This window comes from Ursus americanus, chromosome 16, assembly GCF_024610735.1.
Source record: "Ursus americanus isolate L20-20 chromosome 16, mUrsAme1.1.p, whole genome shotgun sequence".
Classification (NCBI taxonomy): Eukaryota; Metazoa; Chordata; class Mammalia; order Carnivora; family Ursidae; genus Ursus; species Ursus americanus.
The window spans coordinates 17,360,819-17,381,756 of record NC_142142.1 but is presented as its reverse complement, the minus strand read 5'-3'; the positions used below and the strand labels follow the sequence as shown (position 1 = coordinate 17,381,756).

Below are 20,938 nucleotides of genomic sequence, written 5' to 3'. Positions count from 1 at the left end.
TTAGAGAATGCTAAAATAGAAAGGGAAAAAAAAGAATTCATTTAACTTGATGTTGAATGAGGTTTCAGAATTTATGAGTGGTAGAAATAAAAGAAACCTCAGGGTTTGGGTGGTCTGTTTTACAGATGGAGAAACACCCAGAGATGTGAGGTGACTTGCCCAAGACACACTGGAAAACCAGGTCTCTTTCTGCTCAGTCTGATTCTTGACTCCCTGTAGATGTTTGCTGGCTTTTGTGGCTTCTGAAAGGCATTCTTCTTGTCTAATGTCAGTCAGCTGGTTGGACTCCCATCTATGAGTCCTAGAGCTTTTCCTGCCTGTGCTCACTACTGTTCCTACTGAGGCCAGTTATATGCTGACAGCCACAGTGTGGAGACTTAGCCCTCCAGGCACTGACAAGAACCTTTGAGTTGTAGCAAATAGCGAAGGATAGAAAGGGAGGGAAATGAGGGACTGTGGGAGGGAGAAGAGGAAATGAAAGGGAAAAAAATTAAAAATCATTAACAAGGAAATGAAGAAATCAGCAGTGTGACCAACTTCTGATCCACAGAACTATTCGAACTATTCTGCTCCGCAGTCTTCTATCTAATACATGAGAATTTAAAAATAATTCCAATGTGTCCCATTGATGAGAATATGGTGAAAGTGAGTAAAGTTGGGAATAAAGGTTTTTGGTTTTTCGCTTAGTGTTGTTTTCAGAACCCTATGCGTTGTTATATAAGCCATAGTATTTTGTGGCTTAAAGATGAAATGCTGGGGGCGCCTGGATGGTTCAGTCGGTTAAGGGTCTGCTTTTGGCTCAAGTCATGACCTCAGGGTCCTGGGATAGAGCCCCACATCAGGCTCCCTGCTCAGCGGGGAGTCTGCTTCTCCCTCTGCTCCCCCTCCCACCCCGCTTGTGCTCTCTTCCTTTCTCTCTCTCTCTCAAATAAATAAATAAATAAAATCTTTAAAAAAAAAAGATGAAATGCTGGACAAGTCTAGAGTTATGAAGCAATTAATTGGAATCATATATAGCCTACAATTTCCTATGGAGTCTACCACACAAAATGGTGCACAAATTGAAAAAAGAGAATGACACATTGTCAGAATGCTTTACTGAATTTTATCATCTCTAGCACTAGTCACAAATATCAAGATCTATTTCAGTGCAGACCAGATTGCTAAGGGGCTATCAGAGGTCTTGCCACATAGAAGGACACAGTAGTCATTCAATAAATAAATATATTAATCGATAAAATGAATAATGAAAAATTATAAATTATTAATAAATAAAGTGAAAAAGAAATAAATGCATGAGTGACCCACTAGCTGACAGTAGCATGAAGGTTCCATCAGCTACAGTGAACTTGAAGAAAGCCATTTCAAGTCTTTCTATCAACTGTAGCTATGACCCAGTGACCAGACAGTTTCAGGTTTGCAAGGCAGGGTGGTAGGTGGAAGAAACTCAGCTATAGTAGACAACAGAGCACAACAGCGCCATCTTTGATGTTTGACTCTCTGATACTTTCATTCTCCCAGTTTGAGGTCATGTCCACATTCATCCTGGAATATTTTGAATCTTAGCAAATAGGTCCATATTTAACCTAGCTGCAAAGCCCTATATCCAGAATGATAACCTCCCTGCCCCAACCTCACAAAAAAAAAAAAATTAGGAGCAAGTTTGATGGTCTCCAGGCCATTTAGAGAATACCTGTCAATAGTAACAGGTTATGGCTGAAATCAGTCTCCTTTTTAAATCGATCAGAGTGGTGCTGCTACGACACTTGTGAGTTACTCAGGAAAAATACTTTGGCCAGTTATTTTACTGTCTCTGGTTATGATGCTGTGAAGTGTAAATGTAGTTATTTTCATAACTTATTGTCTCATAGCTTTAGATTTTAATGTAAAAGTACTAGAAGCTTATACTTGTGTGACAAATAACCAGTCTTGGAAAAGTTAGTCTTTAAGCAGAGAATTTGACAGGGAAAAACTAAAACTTAATTTCTCAGTTGTAGGATGTACCTGTGCTCTCTTTTAACTTGATTAAATAAATTTTGCTTTTGGCTAATGGATTCAAAATGTAGCTTTTTCATGGAAGGCTTACATTGTAAAGGAGAGCATAGGGGGTGTGGGAAAAGAAAAGCAGATAGGACACATCATTGGGACTAATTATAAATTAAGAATAAATGGTTGCTGGTGAAAATGTCAATCAGTACAGATCATTTTGAAAGCAGTTTGGGAACACATCAAAATTTTTAACTATCAACAATAACTCAATAATTCAACTTCTAGAAATCTATCCCAAAGAAATAATTTGAAACAAAATATGTTATAGTCATTGCAACATATAAAGTACTTAAAAATGGAAAACAATGTAGGAATGCATAAGCCAACTATAATAATTCACTTGATGAAATATTAAATTGTCATTGTGTTTATAAGATATATTGGTTTGTGGTCTTCATTTCTTTTGGTGTTTTGTTTTGTTTTGTGTTGTTTTGTTTTGTTCTAAGTAGGCTCCATGCCCACTGTGGGGCTTTAACTCAAGACCTTGAGATCAAGAGTCACATGCTCTACCAGCTGAGCCAGTTAGGTGCCCCATTGTAGTCTTCATTTCTTTTGATGTCTTTTCTAATTTTGATATCAGAGTAACGGGGGCCAGGGGCCTCGCAGAATGAATTCTGTCTTTTGAAGGAGTTTGTGAAGAACTGGCATTTATTCTTTTTTAAATATTTAGCAGAATTCACCATTGAAGCCATGTGGGCCTGGGCTTTTCTTACAGATAATTTTTGAAATTACTAATTCAATCTATTTGTTATAAATCTATTCAGAGTTCTTTTTATTCTGAGTCAGTTTTGGTAGTGTCTTTCTAGAAATTTGTCCATTTCATCTAAGTTATCTAATTTATTTGTATCAAGCTGTTCATAGTATTCCCTTATAATTCTTTTTATGTCTGTGAGGTTAGCAGTAATACCCCTTTCATTCCTGATTTCAGTAACGATTCTCTCTTTTTTTCCTCAGCCAGTCTAACTAGTGCTTTATCAGTTTTGTTAATCAAAGAACCAACTTGTGGTTTTGTTGATTTTTGTTTGTTTTTCTATTCCCCAGTTTATTAAGTTCTGTTCTAATTTTATTATTGCCATTTTCTGCTTGCTTTAGGTTTAGTTCTTTTGTTTTCCAGTGTCTAAAGGTGGAAGATGAGATTTTTTAATTTCAGATCTTTTTTAATAGAAGCATTCTATAGCTATAAATTTCCCTCTAAGTACTGCTTTAGCTGTATCCCATAAATTTTGGTATCTTGTGCCTTTAATCTCATTCATTTAAAAGTATTTTCTAGTTGTCTTATAATTTCTTCCTTGACCCATTGGCTAGTTATGAGAGTGTTGTTTTTGTTGTTTTTGATTTTTGTTTTTTAATTTTCACATGTTTGGGGATTTCCTAAATTTCTTTTTGTTATTAATTTCTGATTTCTTCCATTGTTTTGTATTCATGAAAGCTGATGCTTCCAAAGAGTCCCTAATGATATGGGAAGGTGCTTAAGTCCTCTTTAAAATAATTGGTTCCAGTTTAGTGAGCTTTACTAAGTGTCAGGCACTATAATAAGAGCTTATCACATTACCACATTTAAATACTCATAACTGAGGCCAAGAGATTAAATAGCATTTCTAAGGTCATACAGCTTAATTTCAAAACATTTTCCCATAAGACTTTACTACATGTTACAGTAGTAAAAAAAATAAATAAAAATAAAAATAAAAATTCTATAGACCATATGATGCAACTAAATTTAAACAGAATAATTTGTTTAAAAACAAAGAAACAATAATACTAAAAGTGATTTGTTTTTCATAATGAGATGACAAGTAACTTTTTCCTCTATTTCCTTTTAAATCTTCCCTAAAAGAGACATGCTTTATTTGTTAATAGAAAAAGTATTTTTAACAAACTAGCTTATTAGTTAGGAAAGGGAATAAAACTTAATTAGGAAAAAATGTTAGAAAAGAAAAATATGGGGCGCCTGAGTGGCTCAGTCTTCGGCTCAGGATGTGATCCTAGCATTTTGGGATCGAGCCCCCATCAGGCTCCTCCACTGGGAGCCTGCTTCTGCCTCCCCCACTCCCCCTGCTTCTGCCTCCCCCACTCCCCCTGTTCCCTCTCTCGCTGGCTGTCTCTCTCTCTGTCAAATAAATAAATAAAATCTTTTAAAAAAAAAAAAGGAAAGGAAAATTAAATGGTGATTTTATTGAAAGTATTAATACTACTAAAATCCTTTAAGCTTTCTACTTATGCAATTATGGACCATAGAGCTAAAAATGTGATACTATGCAAAAATGCATACAAGCTGAGCCACCACATTTTTATTACTAGTAATAAACAGCAACTAAAAATAAATCAGATTCTAGAGCATAGAATTAAGAGATAAAATTCATGAGAAAAACGAATTCTGAGAAATAATACCTGCAGAGAAAAGCAATAAATTCAAATATCACCATTTGCCTATGGTCTTATTCCTCCATTACTTCTCCCCCTTTTCTTCAGATGTTTGTTATTCCTCCTGCTCCTCCTCCTTCTTCTCCTTCTTTTTTGCCAAAAGTTTCTCCCCATATTACCAATAGGAATCATCACTCAAAACTTTGGTTCATGCCTTCATTTGATGAATATTTATTGAGTACCTACCGTGCTCTAGATCCTGGGGATACAGAAATGAAAATGATATGGTACCTGCTCTGAGATCATAATGTAGTAGGAGGAGAGAAATATGTAAAAATGAGTGGCATTCACTGTGACAGCCTTGGTAGGACATCTGAGTATAACCTTAAAGATGTATCCAATTATTCATGAGATGGGCAAGAGGAAGGCATGCCTATGACCACCACCTGAGTCAAGAAGTAGAAGTAGAGAATAGCCTAAGTTTAAAGAGAGTAGCCTAAGTTGAAATTTTATTTTGGTGAAGGATCGTGTTCTAACCATGATTAAGATGGATAAGACATAGTCTGTTACTTTCTCAACCACTGATTTGATTTCTACCACCACAGCTTAGTTTTTCCTGTTCTGGAACTTCTTATAATTGAAGTCTTCCATAAGTACTCTTTTGTATCTGCCTTCTATCACTCAGCATAATGCTGTTGAGATCCATCCATGTTGTTGCTTTTTATTGGTGAAGTAGTTCAATTCTCTTTATTGCCGAGTAGCAATAACAGTGTATTGTGTGTATCAATATACCACAGTTTGTGACTTCACCTATTGATGAACATTAGGGTCGTTTCTCATTTGGGGTCATTATAAATATTCTTGTACATGCCTTTTTATGATACATGTTTTTCTCTTAGTAAATATCTAAGGGTGAATTTCTGAATCATAGGTTAGCTATATGATTAACTTTATAGGAAACTGCCAAACTGTTTTTCAAAGTGGCTATACCATTTTACACTCCCACCAACAATTTCTGTGAAAGTTCTAATTGCTTTGCATCCTTACCAACATCTAATATGGTTAGTCTTTTTAATTTTATCCACTGTAGTGGGTATTGAGATGGTATCTTGCTTTGGTTTCAATTTGCTTTTCTCTGATGACTAATGATGTTTTTCATGTTTTTTGACCATTTGTATATCTCATGTTAAGTATCCAGTCAAGTCTTTTGCCCATTTTTTATTAGATGGCTTTTCTTTTTATTGTTCAATTGTAGGAGTTTTTAAATATTCTAACTAAAAATCCTTTATCAGGTATATGTATTATAAATATTGTTTCCAGTTTGTTGATAGCCTTTTCACTTTCTTAATGACCTCTTTTGAAGAGCAAAAGTTTTTAACTATGATGAAATCCAATTTACCAATTTTTTTATTTATCATTTGTGCTTTTATGTTCTATCCAAGAAATCTTTGCCTATCTCAGATTACAAATATATTCTATATTTTCACCTAGAATTTTATAATTTCAGCTTTAGAATTGGCTCTGCAATTCAGCTGTAGAAATTTTGGTGTATGGCACAAGTTATCATGAAAAATTTCAAATTTATAAAATATATGGAAAGAATATAATTATGAACCTTTTGTACCCATTACTCAGCTTTAACGACTATCAAATCATAGTCAGTCTTGTTTTGCATATTCTCATATGTATGACATATATATATATGAGATATATGAGGTATATTTGTAAAATTACCATCTTTTTTTGGTTATAATCTGGAACTTAATCCAGAACCATATCCTTAACCTCCTTTGATCTAGCATGGTTCCTTAACTTTTTATGTTTTTCAAGACATTGGCATTTTAAGAGGATGTCTCTTAATTTTAATTTTTCTGATTATTTCTTCCGGGTTAGTTTCATCTAATGCATTTTTGGCAGGAATACTACATCAGTGATATTGTATACTTCTCAGTGCTTTCCATCAGGAGGCACATGGTCTCAGGTTATCCCACTTTTCAATGATGCTAAGTTTGATCACTTGGTTAAGGTGGTATCTGCCAAGTAACTCCACCAAAAAGGCACCTTTACTCACCTTTTAATAATTAAATAATCTATGAGGAGATAAATATCATGTTCCTCAATAAACTTTCAACCAGTAGTCTTAGCACCCACTAATGATTCTTGCCTGAATTGATTATTATTATGGTAGCTGAAAAATGGTGAATTTGTGTCTTTCCCATTCCTTCTTATAGTTGTCATTCTACTATAACAAAGAACTTTCTCCTCCTTCTCATTTTTGATTACTTAACTTAGGTATTTTAGGTAATCTGCCTGGACTCATGAATTTCTTTCTTAATTCAGTGTGTTACACTCAGTTACTACCATTATTCATTTTAATATTTAAATTATCTAGATTTGGCTGGTTCGATCCCTTTTAAACTGGCTTTGGTGTCCTTTTGACATGCCACCATTAGTTTTAGGTTTCTTAAGCTTTGCATTGTTTTTGTGTTTATGTTTCGTACTTCTTACTTTCCAGTCCGACAAAATGTTTTAGACTCACCTTATACTTTCCCTGCTGATGGGATCAGCCATTTCTTCAAAAAACACTAGTTCCTTTTTTTTTTTTTTGCAAAAAATGGTATTTAGAAACAAAATCGGAGCACCAGATATGATTTTTGCTCCTGGAGTATCAGTACATCTAGGCTTCTTTCTTTACTGGACACAGGGAGGAAATAAAATTTTTTAGAAAACCTTAAGTTTATGTTAGATGCCTTTACTTACTATTCACCATCATAAGATTCTTCCTGTCCTTCCCCCATCCCACATTTGTAGCTCACTCTTTCACAGTGACAACCCCACTTCCCAGCAACATCCATGTGTTTACTCATTTGCTCATTACTCACATACCAAATGGTTTCAGAATTCAACTAACAATAAAACTGCCAAGTTCAAGATTTCTGTATAATTCTATCTTTAGAATATATTCTGAGGGTAGTCACAGATTATGTTCCTTTCATATTTTCTGAAGCAAATCCAGTGTGTCAAATCATTTCAATTGTAAATATTTCAGTATGGCCTGGCCACAATGCCATTATCACACATAAAAATTAACAGTTACTAAATTAACAAATATCCTGGGGAGGGGGGGTTTCAGGTCTCAAATTGACTCATAAATACCATAAATGCTTTTTTGTCATTTTGTTTTGTTTTACAGTTTATTTAAACCAGAAGTGAAATTTATTGTAATTGGTTGACCCATCCTAAATCTCTTCTGATTTATCTGTTTTCCCTCCATTCTTTTTTTGTTTTCTTTCCATTTTTATGTATAAGAAACCAGGTCATTTGTCCTACAGAGTTTGCTCCAGATTTTCCTTATAATATAATTTATCATGTTTCTCTATCTCTTTATTTCTATAAACTAGTTGTTGGATGAAAGGTTTAATTATATTCAGATTCACTGGGGAGAGAAGGGTTTTGTTTTGTTTTGTTTTGTTTTGTTAATAGAGGTTTACAGAATATTTTATTCTCCCATCAGGAAGTGTGTATCATCTGATTATCTTTTTTGTGTGTGTGATGTTACCAGCCATTGGTGCTCAGTGCCTAGATCAATTGATTCATTAGGATTGCAAGTGGAACCTTTTTTGAATTGGACAGTGTTCTAGACACATATGTGTACACACATCCATATAGACACGTTTCTGGGAACAAATGCATCTCAAGCCAACTCTTGTCTTTCCTTTAACAATCTCTTTATTTCATTCTCACTTGTTTTTGAACCTCTCTTGTTATATAAATCTCTTCTGTACAAAAACAAGATATGTATAATACAAAGCAATGGCCCAAATTTATAGTAACAACTTTCCAAAAGGAATACAATTATCTTAAAGAAGGGGGGACAAGAATGAATTAAGAGGAGAGAAGCATTTATAAAAGATAAGGAGGCCCAAAAATTGTGTTATCTGGGCTCAAATTTAAATCAAAATTCTTCTCAGGGAACTTTCATATCACGAAGGTGACATTTTAGAGCAGGAAACATTTGATATTTGAACAATTTGAACAGAAATATGAGAAGAGAAACTGAAACATACCTCTAGTTTTAAAGTTTTCAGCATGAAAAGGACAAAAATACATCGATTCACTCATGTGTCTTTGAGAACATGGGATTCAAGTCAAAGAAGCAGCAATTTGAGTTTTTTGTTTCGTTTTCTTTCTTCCTTCATGAAGCATGTATTATCTTAAGCCAGTTCAGCAATGCCATTACAACTTAGGGTCATGCCGAGCAGTTTCATGCCACTTGACCTAACAGCTTACAGATTTTTGAGTGACAGTGATCATATGCTGACTCCTGGTATGGGTGCTCTAATGTCTGTCACAACATGAAAGGTATTCATTTAACAGAGGAACAGCAGAATCAGATAAACAAGGCACGTGTATCTGATTGATTGCAAGGGTTGGGGAGGGTGTTTTCAATTCATTCGATTCAAGATAAAAAAAAATATTTGCTCCAAATAAAATTTAAAATATGATGTGTTTGTTTCCTCCCATCCTGTGGTGTAGGGGTTGGGGAGAGGTTCCTTTTTTTAATGACTTTATTGAGATATAATTCACATAGTATACAGTTCACTCACTTAAAGTGTACAATTCAGTGTTTTTTAGTATATTCATAGGGTTATGCAACCATCACCACAATCTAATTTTAGAACATTTCATCTCCCCTAAAACTAACACCATGCTCATCAGCTGTCACTTCCCACTCTCTGTATGCCATCCCCAACCCTAACCAACCACTAATCTACTTTGTCTCTATAGGTTTTTACCTTTTAATTGCCATTCATAGCTTGTCCCACTGAAATTCTTTTTATTTTATTTATTTGCATTACCGTAAGAATAAAAACAATAGAATAGAGCCCTCAAAAACATGAATGAGTATCAAAAAAATTGTAGCAAGATAACCCACAAAAATATTGTTGAATCTAATAGCTTCTGATGGCTCAAATAAATAACTGCCGAACAGTGAAGCTGTGGGAATGATGACAGATTATGGTAGCATGAAGGTCAAATGCTAATAACTTTAAATATAAATTTGAAACAGGCTTGGATTGCAGAAGCTTTTCTTGCACATAAGAACAGCAATATCTGCAACCAGTAATATTTGCAAATTCAAATCCTGACTTTACCTCTCATCAACTATATGACTCTGGACAAGTAGCAGAAGATTTGTACACTTCAGTTTCCTCATCTGTAACATGGGAATAATGATGATACCAACTCCTGAAGTTAGCGTGGAGATTAGCACATGTAGAGCTTTTAGAACCAAGTCTGGGGCATAATAAGTGCTCAATAAATGGTGGTTGTATCACTTTTGTACATAAGAACTCAAAGATTCAGGTCAATTCTTAGATACGCCAACTTGCCACTTGCCACATGTGATTGGTATTTTCAAAGTCGGTATTCAGAGAAGATTCCTGCCATGAGAGCATTAGATCAAGGCCTAAGATACAGCAGTGTACAGAAAAAATAGCATTGATCAAGTATGATTAACAGAGCTGTAAACCAGCCTTCAGTTGCTTTAGAGCCATATGTTCTATAAATAGTAAAAGTGCTAATTTATTATTCTCACCTAACACTCATGTAACAGATTTTCCTTTTTTAAAAAATTGCCAACAACAGAAGCTTATATAATGGTATTATACATGTCTAATAAAAAAATAAAGACTAGTGTTAGAGCATTATAAACCACCTATAACCTCTTACATTTGAAATGTTTAGCTAAGGCCCTAAACGTGTGACTTTTAAGTCTATGAGTGTGAACAGAAGTTGTGATTTGGCTTTGTGTCCAAAATGTAAGGCCATTTAACCACCAATGATTCTATGACCTTCTCTTTCATTCCAATACAAAATGACTTTGGGTAATAAGACTAATACAATAGATAATTTTATTTTTGAGCAATTATTATGTATTTTCTGTTCTTTTAAAGATGTGGTGCTAAATATTATTACATCCCAATCAGATGACTCATGATACACAACATTTTCATACTTGGGAAATGTTAACACATAACAGATCCTTGCTTTGAAAAGAAAAAAGAATTAATCCCAGACAACACATATTCATTTTCCTTTGACCCCATGAGACAAATTAAATGATGTGGTTTGCATGTGGCCCCATTTTGGCCCTCAGACGCCTCCACACTGTCCATCTGTGTCTACATTTTCACCCCAGGCTTCACTCCTTTGGGCATTGTTTCATATTTGCATGAGAATTTGTAATTTTTTTTTTTTGCATGACAAGTCATCCATGATGTTGAAGTTAAATGTCTAACATATCTTGCAATACACATGTCATTAATTCTTACATAATTTTTTCTTTTATTTTCAGTTACTGAAGTTTAAATATGCTTGAAAAGTAAAAGTGGCATGAAACTGGAGTGATGCAAGAATATTTAATGTTCCTTTAAGGAATTACCATTTTTTAGCTGGGAAAATTTAGGGGGCAGTTCGCAGCCTTGTCCTTGGACACAATCCTCAATGACAAGTTCTGACAAAACTATATTGAGCATAAGTGCTGTCAGCAGAGTAATAAATTCTGAAATAGTACTTCTTTTTACCGTGAGAATGTATATCTAATACTTGACATGTTACATATAAAATATGTTCCCTAATTTCAAAAATTATTAAATATTTGACTTATTGTTATTCTTAAAACCTTCTTAATGTGACATAAAAATTAAGCTCCACTGATTTTGGTGAAGTTCCTAGCACCCAAAAAAGTAATAAATTACTGAATGACAGCACCAACATTTTAGCACTTTAATGTTTCCTAAATAAACATGACCTCCAAAATGGATATCTGATACAGAAGCACATGAGTATATGAAGAAACTAAGTTATTTACACTATTTAGTCAAGCTTCAAACCCATAAGGGCATGCCACTGACTCCCACCAATGGATAAATTATATATATCCAAACAGTGCTTTTCCTTCCAAGTAGTCACCCTGCTGGCCTTACATTTATTCCTACCAGCTGCCATTGCTAAGACTATTTTGGAATACCCCTTGTCAAATTACCTCAGAGTCTTCGGCACATTCATTTTAATACCTACATGGTAAGAAATCTTGCTCTTTGGAGAGTGACTCTCAGAGCCAGTCAAATAAATATGGTAATCAAGCTGGTGAAACATATTTTTTAAATGATAAGTGAATATGAAATTACTAAGACTTGCAGAGCCTATAGCTTATAAAATGACTGTGAACACATTTCCCAAAGAAAAACCCCACAAAGCATTTACATAACAGCAACAGTGAGAATAAATGAAATTTTCTTAAGGAGTCTTCTAGGCAAGCAAATGAATAAGTTCTAATATATATCTTATCTTATGCATATCTGTATTACCTTTAATTCAGCCTCATTTAACCTCATGAAGTGGTTTACATTTTTAAGGACAGTCCTTCTTATAGTATTTTTTATCATGTCAGAATATAGACGAGTAACCATTACTTCTCCCTTGTTCGAGTGAATATCAAGTTAGTATCTTTTAACTATCAGATTTGGGTTGACAGTGTCCTAGCTATCACCAACTACCTGTGATATTAGCAAGGGACTCCGTCTGTCTGTGCCTCTGGTCCCCTGTTCCAGGATGAGGGGGTGGGGCTCATATGTCTTTAAAACCTCTTTTGAATAAATAATTATCGTAGATCTGTGTGTGATACTATAAATATCATATATCATAAATCTACACACTTCTCTGTGTGTTTTCAATTAAACCCAAGCCGAAGTAACTCACATTCAACTTACTAAAATGACATCCAGGCACCGATGTGTCTAGTATCTCTAAGACAGTCTTCTCTACCTGATGATAAAGATGACATCTGTATAGCATGTTATGCTTATCCTGCCTCACTTAAGTCTCACATCCTAAGAGCTGCTATCATTATCCTCCATTATGCAGATGAAGAAGATAGTGAGATTCAGAGAGATTCAGTTAGCTGTCTTAGGCGATGGACTAGCAAGTTGTAGAGCCAGGACAGAGGCTCTGGCTCTTTGGCTTCCAATTTAAGACTCTTCCTCCATCGTCATTTACCTGCAACCAGTCTTTTCATTAAGAGGCACTTTTTCCAAGGTGTCATCATCCAGAATTTACACTCCTCGAAAATAAAATCTGCCTTCAGGGAGCCTCTGGCACCTCTTTAGACTATCCACTTGCGTCACTACAGCTCTCTCTGCTTTTACAAACTAGTTGTTTTGTCAGCATGAGTGTGACAACAATTAGACGTCCCCTGTTTTTGCCCCATGCCTTTTCTCCTTCACAGTCATTCAATGACAAGCGTAAAAAGAGCTTCATCTTTTCACGAAAATTCCCATTCTACAAGAACAAGGAGCAGAGTGAGCAGGAAACCAGTGATCCTGAACGTAAGTAGATTCTCGAAGAGAATGTCACATGCAACACAAGAGAAAAAAATTCTTCACGGGCAACACGCATGATGTAGGCTTCCCCACGCCACACGCCTAGGCAAACAAACATGGTAGGCAGGCAGGTCAGGGCTTACTACTGTGACCAGTGTTTGGCTGCAGTCTGGATCCTTCCCTTGATGTGGCTTTTCTTTGCAGAATGCATTGGAGAGGGACTTCAGGAAGCTGGGACTTTGCTTCCAGTCAGCATCTTTCTGTGACCAGGGCTGGGTCTGGTTTGCCTTTTCTGTCATACAGCTCTCGAGGGCTTGAGACAAATTCTTTTCTGAACAGAAATATTGGATTCCATTGCCACGTGTATGTTTTTGAATTCTAGCTCATTGAGCGATTAAATTCTCTGTATTGATTTACAAGCCCTGTGTTTACACTTTCCCTCCCAGCAAATGTTAAGCACTCACTGAGCAGTGAGCTTGTATTTTTGGTGGATACTAAATCTAAGAATTTGTCTTGAAACTTGGGAGTGGAGCATTGTTCTGAGTGGTACATTTCTGTGGCAACTTTAACAGTGGGCAAAAATGGCATTTGGTGACTCTTCCTCTTTTGTTGTAACAATCTTCTGATTTTTTTTTTTAACTCTCCATCTTTTAAGTTGCTTTACAAATCTTTGAGTCTCAGCCCAGGGAGTTTGGGGTTAAAGTTGTTTCAAAAGAAGAAAGAGTGGGATCCAGATTGCTTAGGCAACACGGTCTGTCATGGTAGTATCCATTTCAACTCCACTGACTTCTTCCTTCCTCTTCCGTGGCTGTTCTTCCTCTCTCATTGCTCTCTCTGGGGACTTCCATGCAGGACATCCCCGGATTAGGTGACGACGGTTATGGAACAAAGACTCTGAGTAAGTTCCCAGGAATGGTCACTGTAACTTTTCTTTTCTTTTCCTTTCCTTTTGAGTTTGGCTTTTGTTCCTTTTCTTGAGGGCCTTTCACTCCTAGCATGCACAAGATACGAGTTTTATGTTACCTAGCTGTGAATGCTCCTACAGAGTAATTTCAGCCGTTTTGTTCTGCATGTCAGCATTTAAAAGCAAAGTGTGTCAGGCACTGTAACTTCTGTTGCAGTTCACACCGTCCCTTTCTGACCATGTGATGTGGCCAACATGGTCATGATGCCAACCATGGCATCTCTTGCTCTGCAGCCTAACACCTCCCAGAGAGCAAGAAGCCATGTTGAAAGAAAGGGTGAGCTAAATGTTCTAGAACAAGAAAGCAGAAATGTACTTTACGTCCTTTCTTTTGCCTTGGTAGCCAGAAATATTTAATGAACTTGCCAACTTCCATAATTGGGTCATACTTTGCTAGTAGTAAAGGAGCTATTTTATGGTCAAAGGGAACATGCCTTCTCAAAAAATAACCATTAAGCGATTTGATCTTTCATGGATAATTCTTTGTTATTAACTATGATTGATTTTTTTTTCTGACTTGCAGAGATCCTGCTTGAAACGTTTGTATGATAAAGTTTTAGATATGTATTAATATGTTTTTCTATCAGTCATTTATTAGCTGCATTACATATTCAGGTCTTCGTTTTATAGTATAGACTGCAAAATAAAGTATATTAAACCTTTAAATTTTCTAGTTATTAATGCCTTTGTTCTGTGTCTCATTGCACTGAGCAATAAAAATTAATAATCCTGTGTTAATATACTATGCTATGATTTTTCTTTCTTTAATACTAACTCCACTGTGTAGGCACCAATGACATAAGAACAGTTTTGTGTCTTTTGCAACTGTATCACATGCTCATTTTTTTATTTATTTTGTTTTGTTTTAATTTAATAGCTATGGGCAATATTTTTAGAAGCTGTTCATTTCATTTGTATAAAACAAAAGAGCATTGAGCTGGACTTTGTTTTCAAGAGCTGTTTCTTAACCCTGTGTAATGATATGCTTCATCCTTCAGATTGTTAATTTGGACTTTTTTTTAGATATAGATAGATATAGAAAACAAAATCTGATCAAGAGTAACTACTGATCTTTTTAAAGATGAAAACTTTATCTTTGAGTCTCTCTATGGAATATGTCACGAAATTTTTCTTGAATTAGTGGCTGAAGTTCAAATATCGATTTCAACATTATCTGGATAGCATCAAGTACCACCAGTTTCTAGATTTTCAGTGGGGGCGGGGTGCGGAGGAGAAGCATTTTAATATATTGTGAATAAATGAACATCACTGAAAAGTAGTTGCTATTAGAATATCAAAAATATGAGTGATGACCTTTTAAATCCAGAATGTGCAAATGTTTGTTTTGCTTTTTAAATACTGAACAGATTTCACTAGGCAAAGTTATTTGCCAATTAACACTATTGTTAACCATCATTTGGACTTTCACTGGAACATGTTTTCAATTTCTCTTTACCTACAAAATGGAAAAATTCTGTTATACAATATCTTGATACTAAGAGAGATTAGTTAAGTAAAACACTGCATAGATAGCAAAGCTTCATTCTCAGTTATTTTAAAAGTAACAAAACAAAAACAAAACAAAAAGCCCCTGTCATCTCCAATTCAAGGTACTTAAGAGAATCATGTCTATGAAGACAGACCATTGTTGGGTGTGTACCTTGTCTTTTTTTCAACAACAGAAAACAAATTTGCCCTGAGTCATTCGCACATCTTTCCCTAGTGTCCCTTTGCTCCTGTAAAGTGTGTGCCTAAATTACCAACACAAAGAGAAACGATTTGTGTGATTTTAACCCATGTTTTGCTTTTCTCTAAAACTAATCCTTCCAGGATGCATTAACTCAATTGTGAGAATCCTTCCACAACATATACGTGTATCGCATCATCACATTGTTCACTTTAAAAGTATTATAATGTATTTGTCAATTACACCACAATAAAGCTAAAAAAAAAAAGACTACTGCAGCCAATTGGTGAGAATCTATAATATCAAATACATTTTAAAGCACTTTTTTACTATTAGAGAGAGAATAATGTTCTATATTCTTTTCCTTTTTCTAAAAATGTACAGTTGTCACTTTATAAAAGCCTGAAGTTACTGCTAATGAGCTTCAGAAATCAGTCATATATTCCTCATTTAATTAACCTGATATTCAAAGGACTTGATACGTTAACAAATTTATCATCTATAACTTAATACAGAGTACAAATGAAATGATTTTTGGAAATAGAAGCTCTAATTCTGACATACACATCCCTATTATGTTAGCTAAACTGTATTTTTTATGAAAAAAAAAAACAATGTGAAATATCACTGTACAAGCCAGTTATTCCACAAGAATTAAAAGCATGCTTCATGCCAGGACCTGTGCCTGGTATCAGACCATTTACCCCCTGCATGTTTCATTCCTCCAGAACCTAATAGCTATCCAAGCAAGAATCTCAAAATAAAATCAGAAAATATTGAACTGATTCATAAACTATTTTTCAGTGACACGTTTCTTCCTCCAAGATTTTCTCCTCACTCACTGAAGCAGGAAAAGTCTTCAACCGTCCCTTTTCATCCTGAGAATTCGTTTAAGAAGTATTTACGTAGAAATAAATTTCACGGGGTCCCAGGGACCACCTGGCAATCTGAAATGCAGTATTTCCGCAGAATACCTACAGGCTAACACAGAGAAACAAAAAGCTTGTAAGCAAACAGTGCCTACACACCAGAAGCTTCAGGAAACATCCAGCTGAGACAGATGGACCCTTGTCACATGAAACTGGAAAATCAGGCCCATATGAACAGGGTAAAAAGTATGCAAAAAAAAAAAGTGGTTAGATTGACATTCTCTATTTTTTTTGTAACTAAAGGTACTTTCCTGTTTGCTAAAAAGAAGGCCTAGCAATCAAGTAGTAGCTTCCTGTAACATGGAGATAAAGTTTTCATCTTTTGTATCTTATCTGAGTTTTCTTAATGCCACCTCTTCTGCAGCCTTTCCCGTGCCCCCTGCTTACAGTTGTAGTAGCCTTGCATGAGTGTTACTCCTTCACGTTCTGGCTGCTCTCCAATGCTTGGTATTTCTTTAATTTGCTGTGCTGTTCTTGCAGAACATGTTTCTTCTAATGCCAGCGATAGCGAAAGTAGCTACCGTAAGTTACTGCTTTGGTTTGTGGTTCTTTTCTTTGCGATTGCTCCATTGCCTGTGGTGGTCATTTACGATTTTTGCTCTTGTTGTGTTTTAATCGCTGCCCTTTATCATCCTCATCCAAAGCAAATGGCTTGAAATGAAACCATCGTGTGATGTGGAAAGATACAAAAGACACTAGAGCCGTCTGTGGATTCTTTTGTGATGTGTGCAAGCAGTAGCAGGCTTGCTGATAACCAGAAACAGTCCCAACCTCAGTCGGCTGTGGCCTCCTGATGCAGTTCTCCCAGAGAAGGGGGATGGGGGGAGTTCAATATGGCGGACTTGGACATTCTGCCCCCTAAAATAATTAAAACTCCCTGCAGGGTGGTTGAAAAGTCATCATGATTTTATTTTCCTTCTCATTTTGCCTTTTTCTTTCTGTTGCCAGCTTCCCTTTCCAAGAGAAATCTTGCAAAATTACGGTGTTCCTTTTAAATGGAGTGTAAACTTTTATATCTTTTCTCTCCTTGGTTAATATTCTAAGGCAGATACTATGATATATCTAACTTTATATTTCTGATGGTTGGGAAGTGATGAAAAAGTTTCATCCTCTAACGGTGAAGGAACTCACTTTTTTTTTTAAGTGAACAAATCTTGGCTCAGAAAGCTTAACTTTCTGTAAAGGTAGGCAACTAAAAATTATTCCTGGTCTTTATCTTTGTTTGGTCACCTCAAGCCATTTGCTTAGTGTATAAAAATATTCACCAAGCACATCCCTTGGATGCATTCTTGTGGTTTCTTACCACCTACTTACTGGGTTTTGGTGACTACCGTAGGTACATATTACCATGGGGATCCTTACAGCTTCTATAACATTTATTTGTCCTACTTAGTGAAATGGGCTACTCAAAAAGTGATTACTGGGGATATTAGAAAAGTGCAGGCCCAATACAATTGACCCACAGCCACCATGACAGAAATTGGTTGGGATTTTTCCCCCCTTGAATAGCATATTAATTGAAAACTAAAAGAGTTTCTGTTTTTGTTCTTCCATTACAGCATGGTATTTTAAAATACCATGCCTTTTTTGTGGTAGAGTGCCAACTGGTATTCTTGGAATATGACAAATTCAATGTGGATTTTGAGAAAGGCTTCATAGAATCAGATTGGTAGCAAATAGAAAAAAAAAAGCGCAAAAGAGGAAAGGTGGCAGATGGAGGTAGGGGCCAGAGGAGGAAGATGAAACATAGTGCAGAATGAAATGGAAAAAAAAAAGTGATGAGATACCCTTGATCAATCAAATAATATGAGAAGGACCTATCAAATCACCAGTCAAATAATATGAGAAGCACCTGTCATTCTTCCTTAACAGAATGACAACAAGTCTTCTTGGTGACAGGAATCAAAGGGTTCTTATTCTCAACATGATCCTTCACATTTTCACATTCTTCACTCTCATAATTTTATGGTTATCTCAACTTGGCAAAACACCTGCCTCCCCTTCCCTTCATTTAATTTTAAAACAGAGACACCAGGCCAAGAAGAAGTGACCAAAGATTGCCTTCCTGACACGTGAGGTACCCTCAACTTAGTATAAGGAAAAATAGAACTTGTTTGTTGGGTTTCATGGGACCAATGGCCCTAGTTTCTTTAATATCCAGGTTTAAGTGTTGTGTTTCTATCCTGCAGACACAGGTACAGAAAGGGGAAACATCAGACCATGTTCTTTCGTTCCTTTTTATGGAATGCATATACAAAAACTACCTTTTCCTTGGAAATCCTTTTTAGTGGCCCCTCTTTTATCTTTCATGGGTAGGAATGTTCTTCCCAGAATCATTAAGTTAGAAAAACTGGGCCAAGGCTTTCAGCTGCTTACAGGGTTTTTGGTAGAGGTGTTTTAAGATGACATTAATAACTCTTCATTACCAAGTGGTGGGTGCACACAAATACTTACTGAGTGAATAAAGGAACCACTGGCAAGCAGCCTGAATTATCTATGAGAAGAGAGAAGAATTGAAACTGGACTCCATGACATTATGAGAGCAAATGTGGAGCCAGTAATCAGCATTGGTTTGGGTCTCATCTGAGGTTACCGATCAGCCACTCGGATTGCTCTCTTTATAAATGAATGAAAGTGAAAACAGCCTTTGTCATAGCTTAGAGGGAAAAAAATGGTATTTCTTTCCCCAGGATGGAAATACAAGGAATTATAGAGGAGTATTTCTTTATTCGTTCAGCATGTACCATATACCATGCTCTCTTCAAAGGCACCATGAGACCCAGTATGAATCTCAACCAACTCTAGAACTCAGCACACACATAGTGGGGAGAGACACCAATAAACAAAAACAAAAATGCACCATGTGTAGCAGTTTCTACAGTAAAAGTCTGGTTCAAGAATAGTAGAGGCTTCAGAGATGATTTCAAAGATGATTTCAAAGCCTTTTGAGCTGAGCTTCGGAAAGATGAGGCATGTGCCAGCTAGATAGGTTGAGGAAGAAACTTTCCAGGCAGGGCAGTGGCATGAAAAAAGGCCCAGAGACTTGGAACAGACATGGTTTCCAGAAAATTGCCATTTTGAAGTCAACAGAGGCTGCATTTTTCTATTGAATTCCTGAGTTTTGCTGTAATTATGACAAACTTCTATGTTTTATGAAAAGCGGTATAAACAAAGACTAAAAAGACCCTTTCCCACTGATGCCAGGTGTTATTTTTTACTCTTAGAACCATTCCATGTCTACTCTGGGACACAATGCTTTAAAAAATGGTCAGTGGTTAGAAACAAAGTCCCAGACCACTATGTCTCATACATAGCTCTAGAGGCACAATTCACATTGCATCCTTAAATTATGTGTTGTGACAAACTTAACTGAAAGCTTTATACATTTCCTGAGATACACACACACACACACACACACACACACACACTTACACAAACCTCAATTTCTAATAAACATCTCATACCTTTCCTGCACCATCTCAAGATTATGAAATAGAATTTTTCAAAGTCCAACTACATCGAGCACTAGCTAAAATGCAGTTAATTACAGTGCATATTGTATAATTATGCAAAATACCCCCTCAAAACTATCTTAATTATGGACTAATTCCAGAGTTCTCTCTGTCAACAAAGTAGTACAGTGCAGACTTGTATTTGTGTTTTTGTATCTTAGCTTTCAGATGTCCTCGTATTAGGACACAGTAATAAACCGTATAGATATAATGGAGACTGCAAATCTCTGCAGCTAGACCTTCCTTCCTCAAAACTCACAGAGTTCTTTATATCATGATGGGTATGGGGAACTGATGATTATCTTTCTAAGCTGTTGGTGTTCATCAGTTAAGTAAGAGTTTCAAAACATGAACCTTGAAGGAACGATCTGAGTGGAATTGAGTGCTGATAAGAGGAGACCCAAAACTTTTCCATTGGAATTTGTCAAAGTAATGTCCATATTCTTCTCCTTTCTTCACTGTCTTCAAGGATGGCCCTTGTATTTTCTCGAGTTCTCTAGCCTTTATAAAGCAATTTTTCATTATCTATTTTCTTACTTGGTTTCTGCAACAAAACTGAGATATGTCTCATGTTAATACTCCATTTTACAGAAGAGGAAGCTGAAGCTCCAAGAGGCTGCACTATATGGTGGCACTCTGACAGATTAATCGAGATATTTTGCTTCTGAATTCCCTACATTGTCACTCTTCCAGACAGTTTGTAATGCCAGCCTCCTCATGTTTTATCTAGTACTTTTCAACTATTCCATACCACCTATCGAATCAATACAAGCAGAAATATTTATATAGCCTTAACTGTGCACTAAGCCTGGTTTTAAGAGTTGTATGTACATTAACTGATTTAATCTTCTGAACATCCTATGGAGACAGTGAAACACTAATTCACTATGTGACCTTGAACCTCAGGCCTCTCCTATGTAAATTGAGTAGATTGAGTGAGAGCACAGATGGCAAGCAGATTTGAACCAAGATCCCAGCTCTGACCAGTGGGTAATAGCTGCCAGAAGAATTGTTTTGGAGAGTATGGAGGCCGGATTGAGGCCCAGCTG

At 36.0% G+C, this 20,938-nt stretch overlaps 1 protein-coding gene across 9 annotated transcripts in view; it reads left to right on the top strand.

The window, feature by feature from the left end:
• Nucleotides 1–20,938, top strand: part of DLG2 (discs large MAGUK scaffold protein 2) — an 857,148-nt gene that overhangs the window by 814,762 nt on the left and 21,448 nt on the right. For 5 of the 9 annotated variants that reach the window (XM_087868200.1, XM_045815593.2, XM_087868199.1 and 2 more), the window contains one exon: nucleotides 13,650–13,695. In XM_087868200.1, the coding sequence (XP_087724326.1) occupies nucleotides 13,650–13,695 (46 nt within the window). Of the gene's footprint in view, nucleotides 1–12,703; nucleotides 12,804–13,649; nucleotides 13,696–20,938 lie in introns of all 9 variants that reach the window. The other 4 variants (XM_087868197.1, XM_087868196.1, XM_087868195.1 and 1 more) reach the window with 1 other exon arrangement.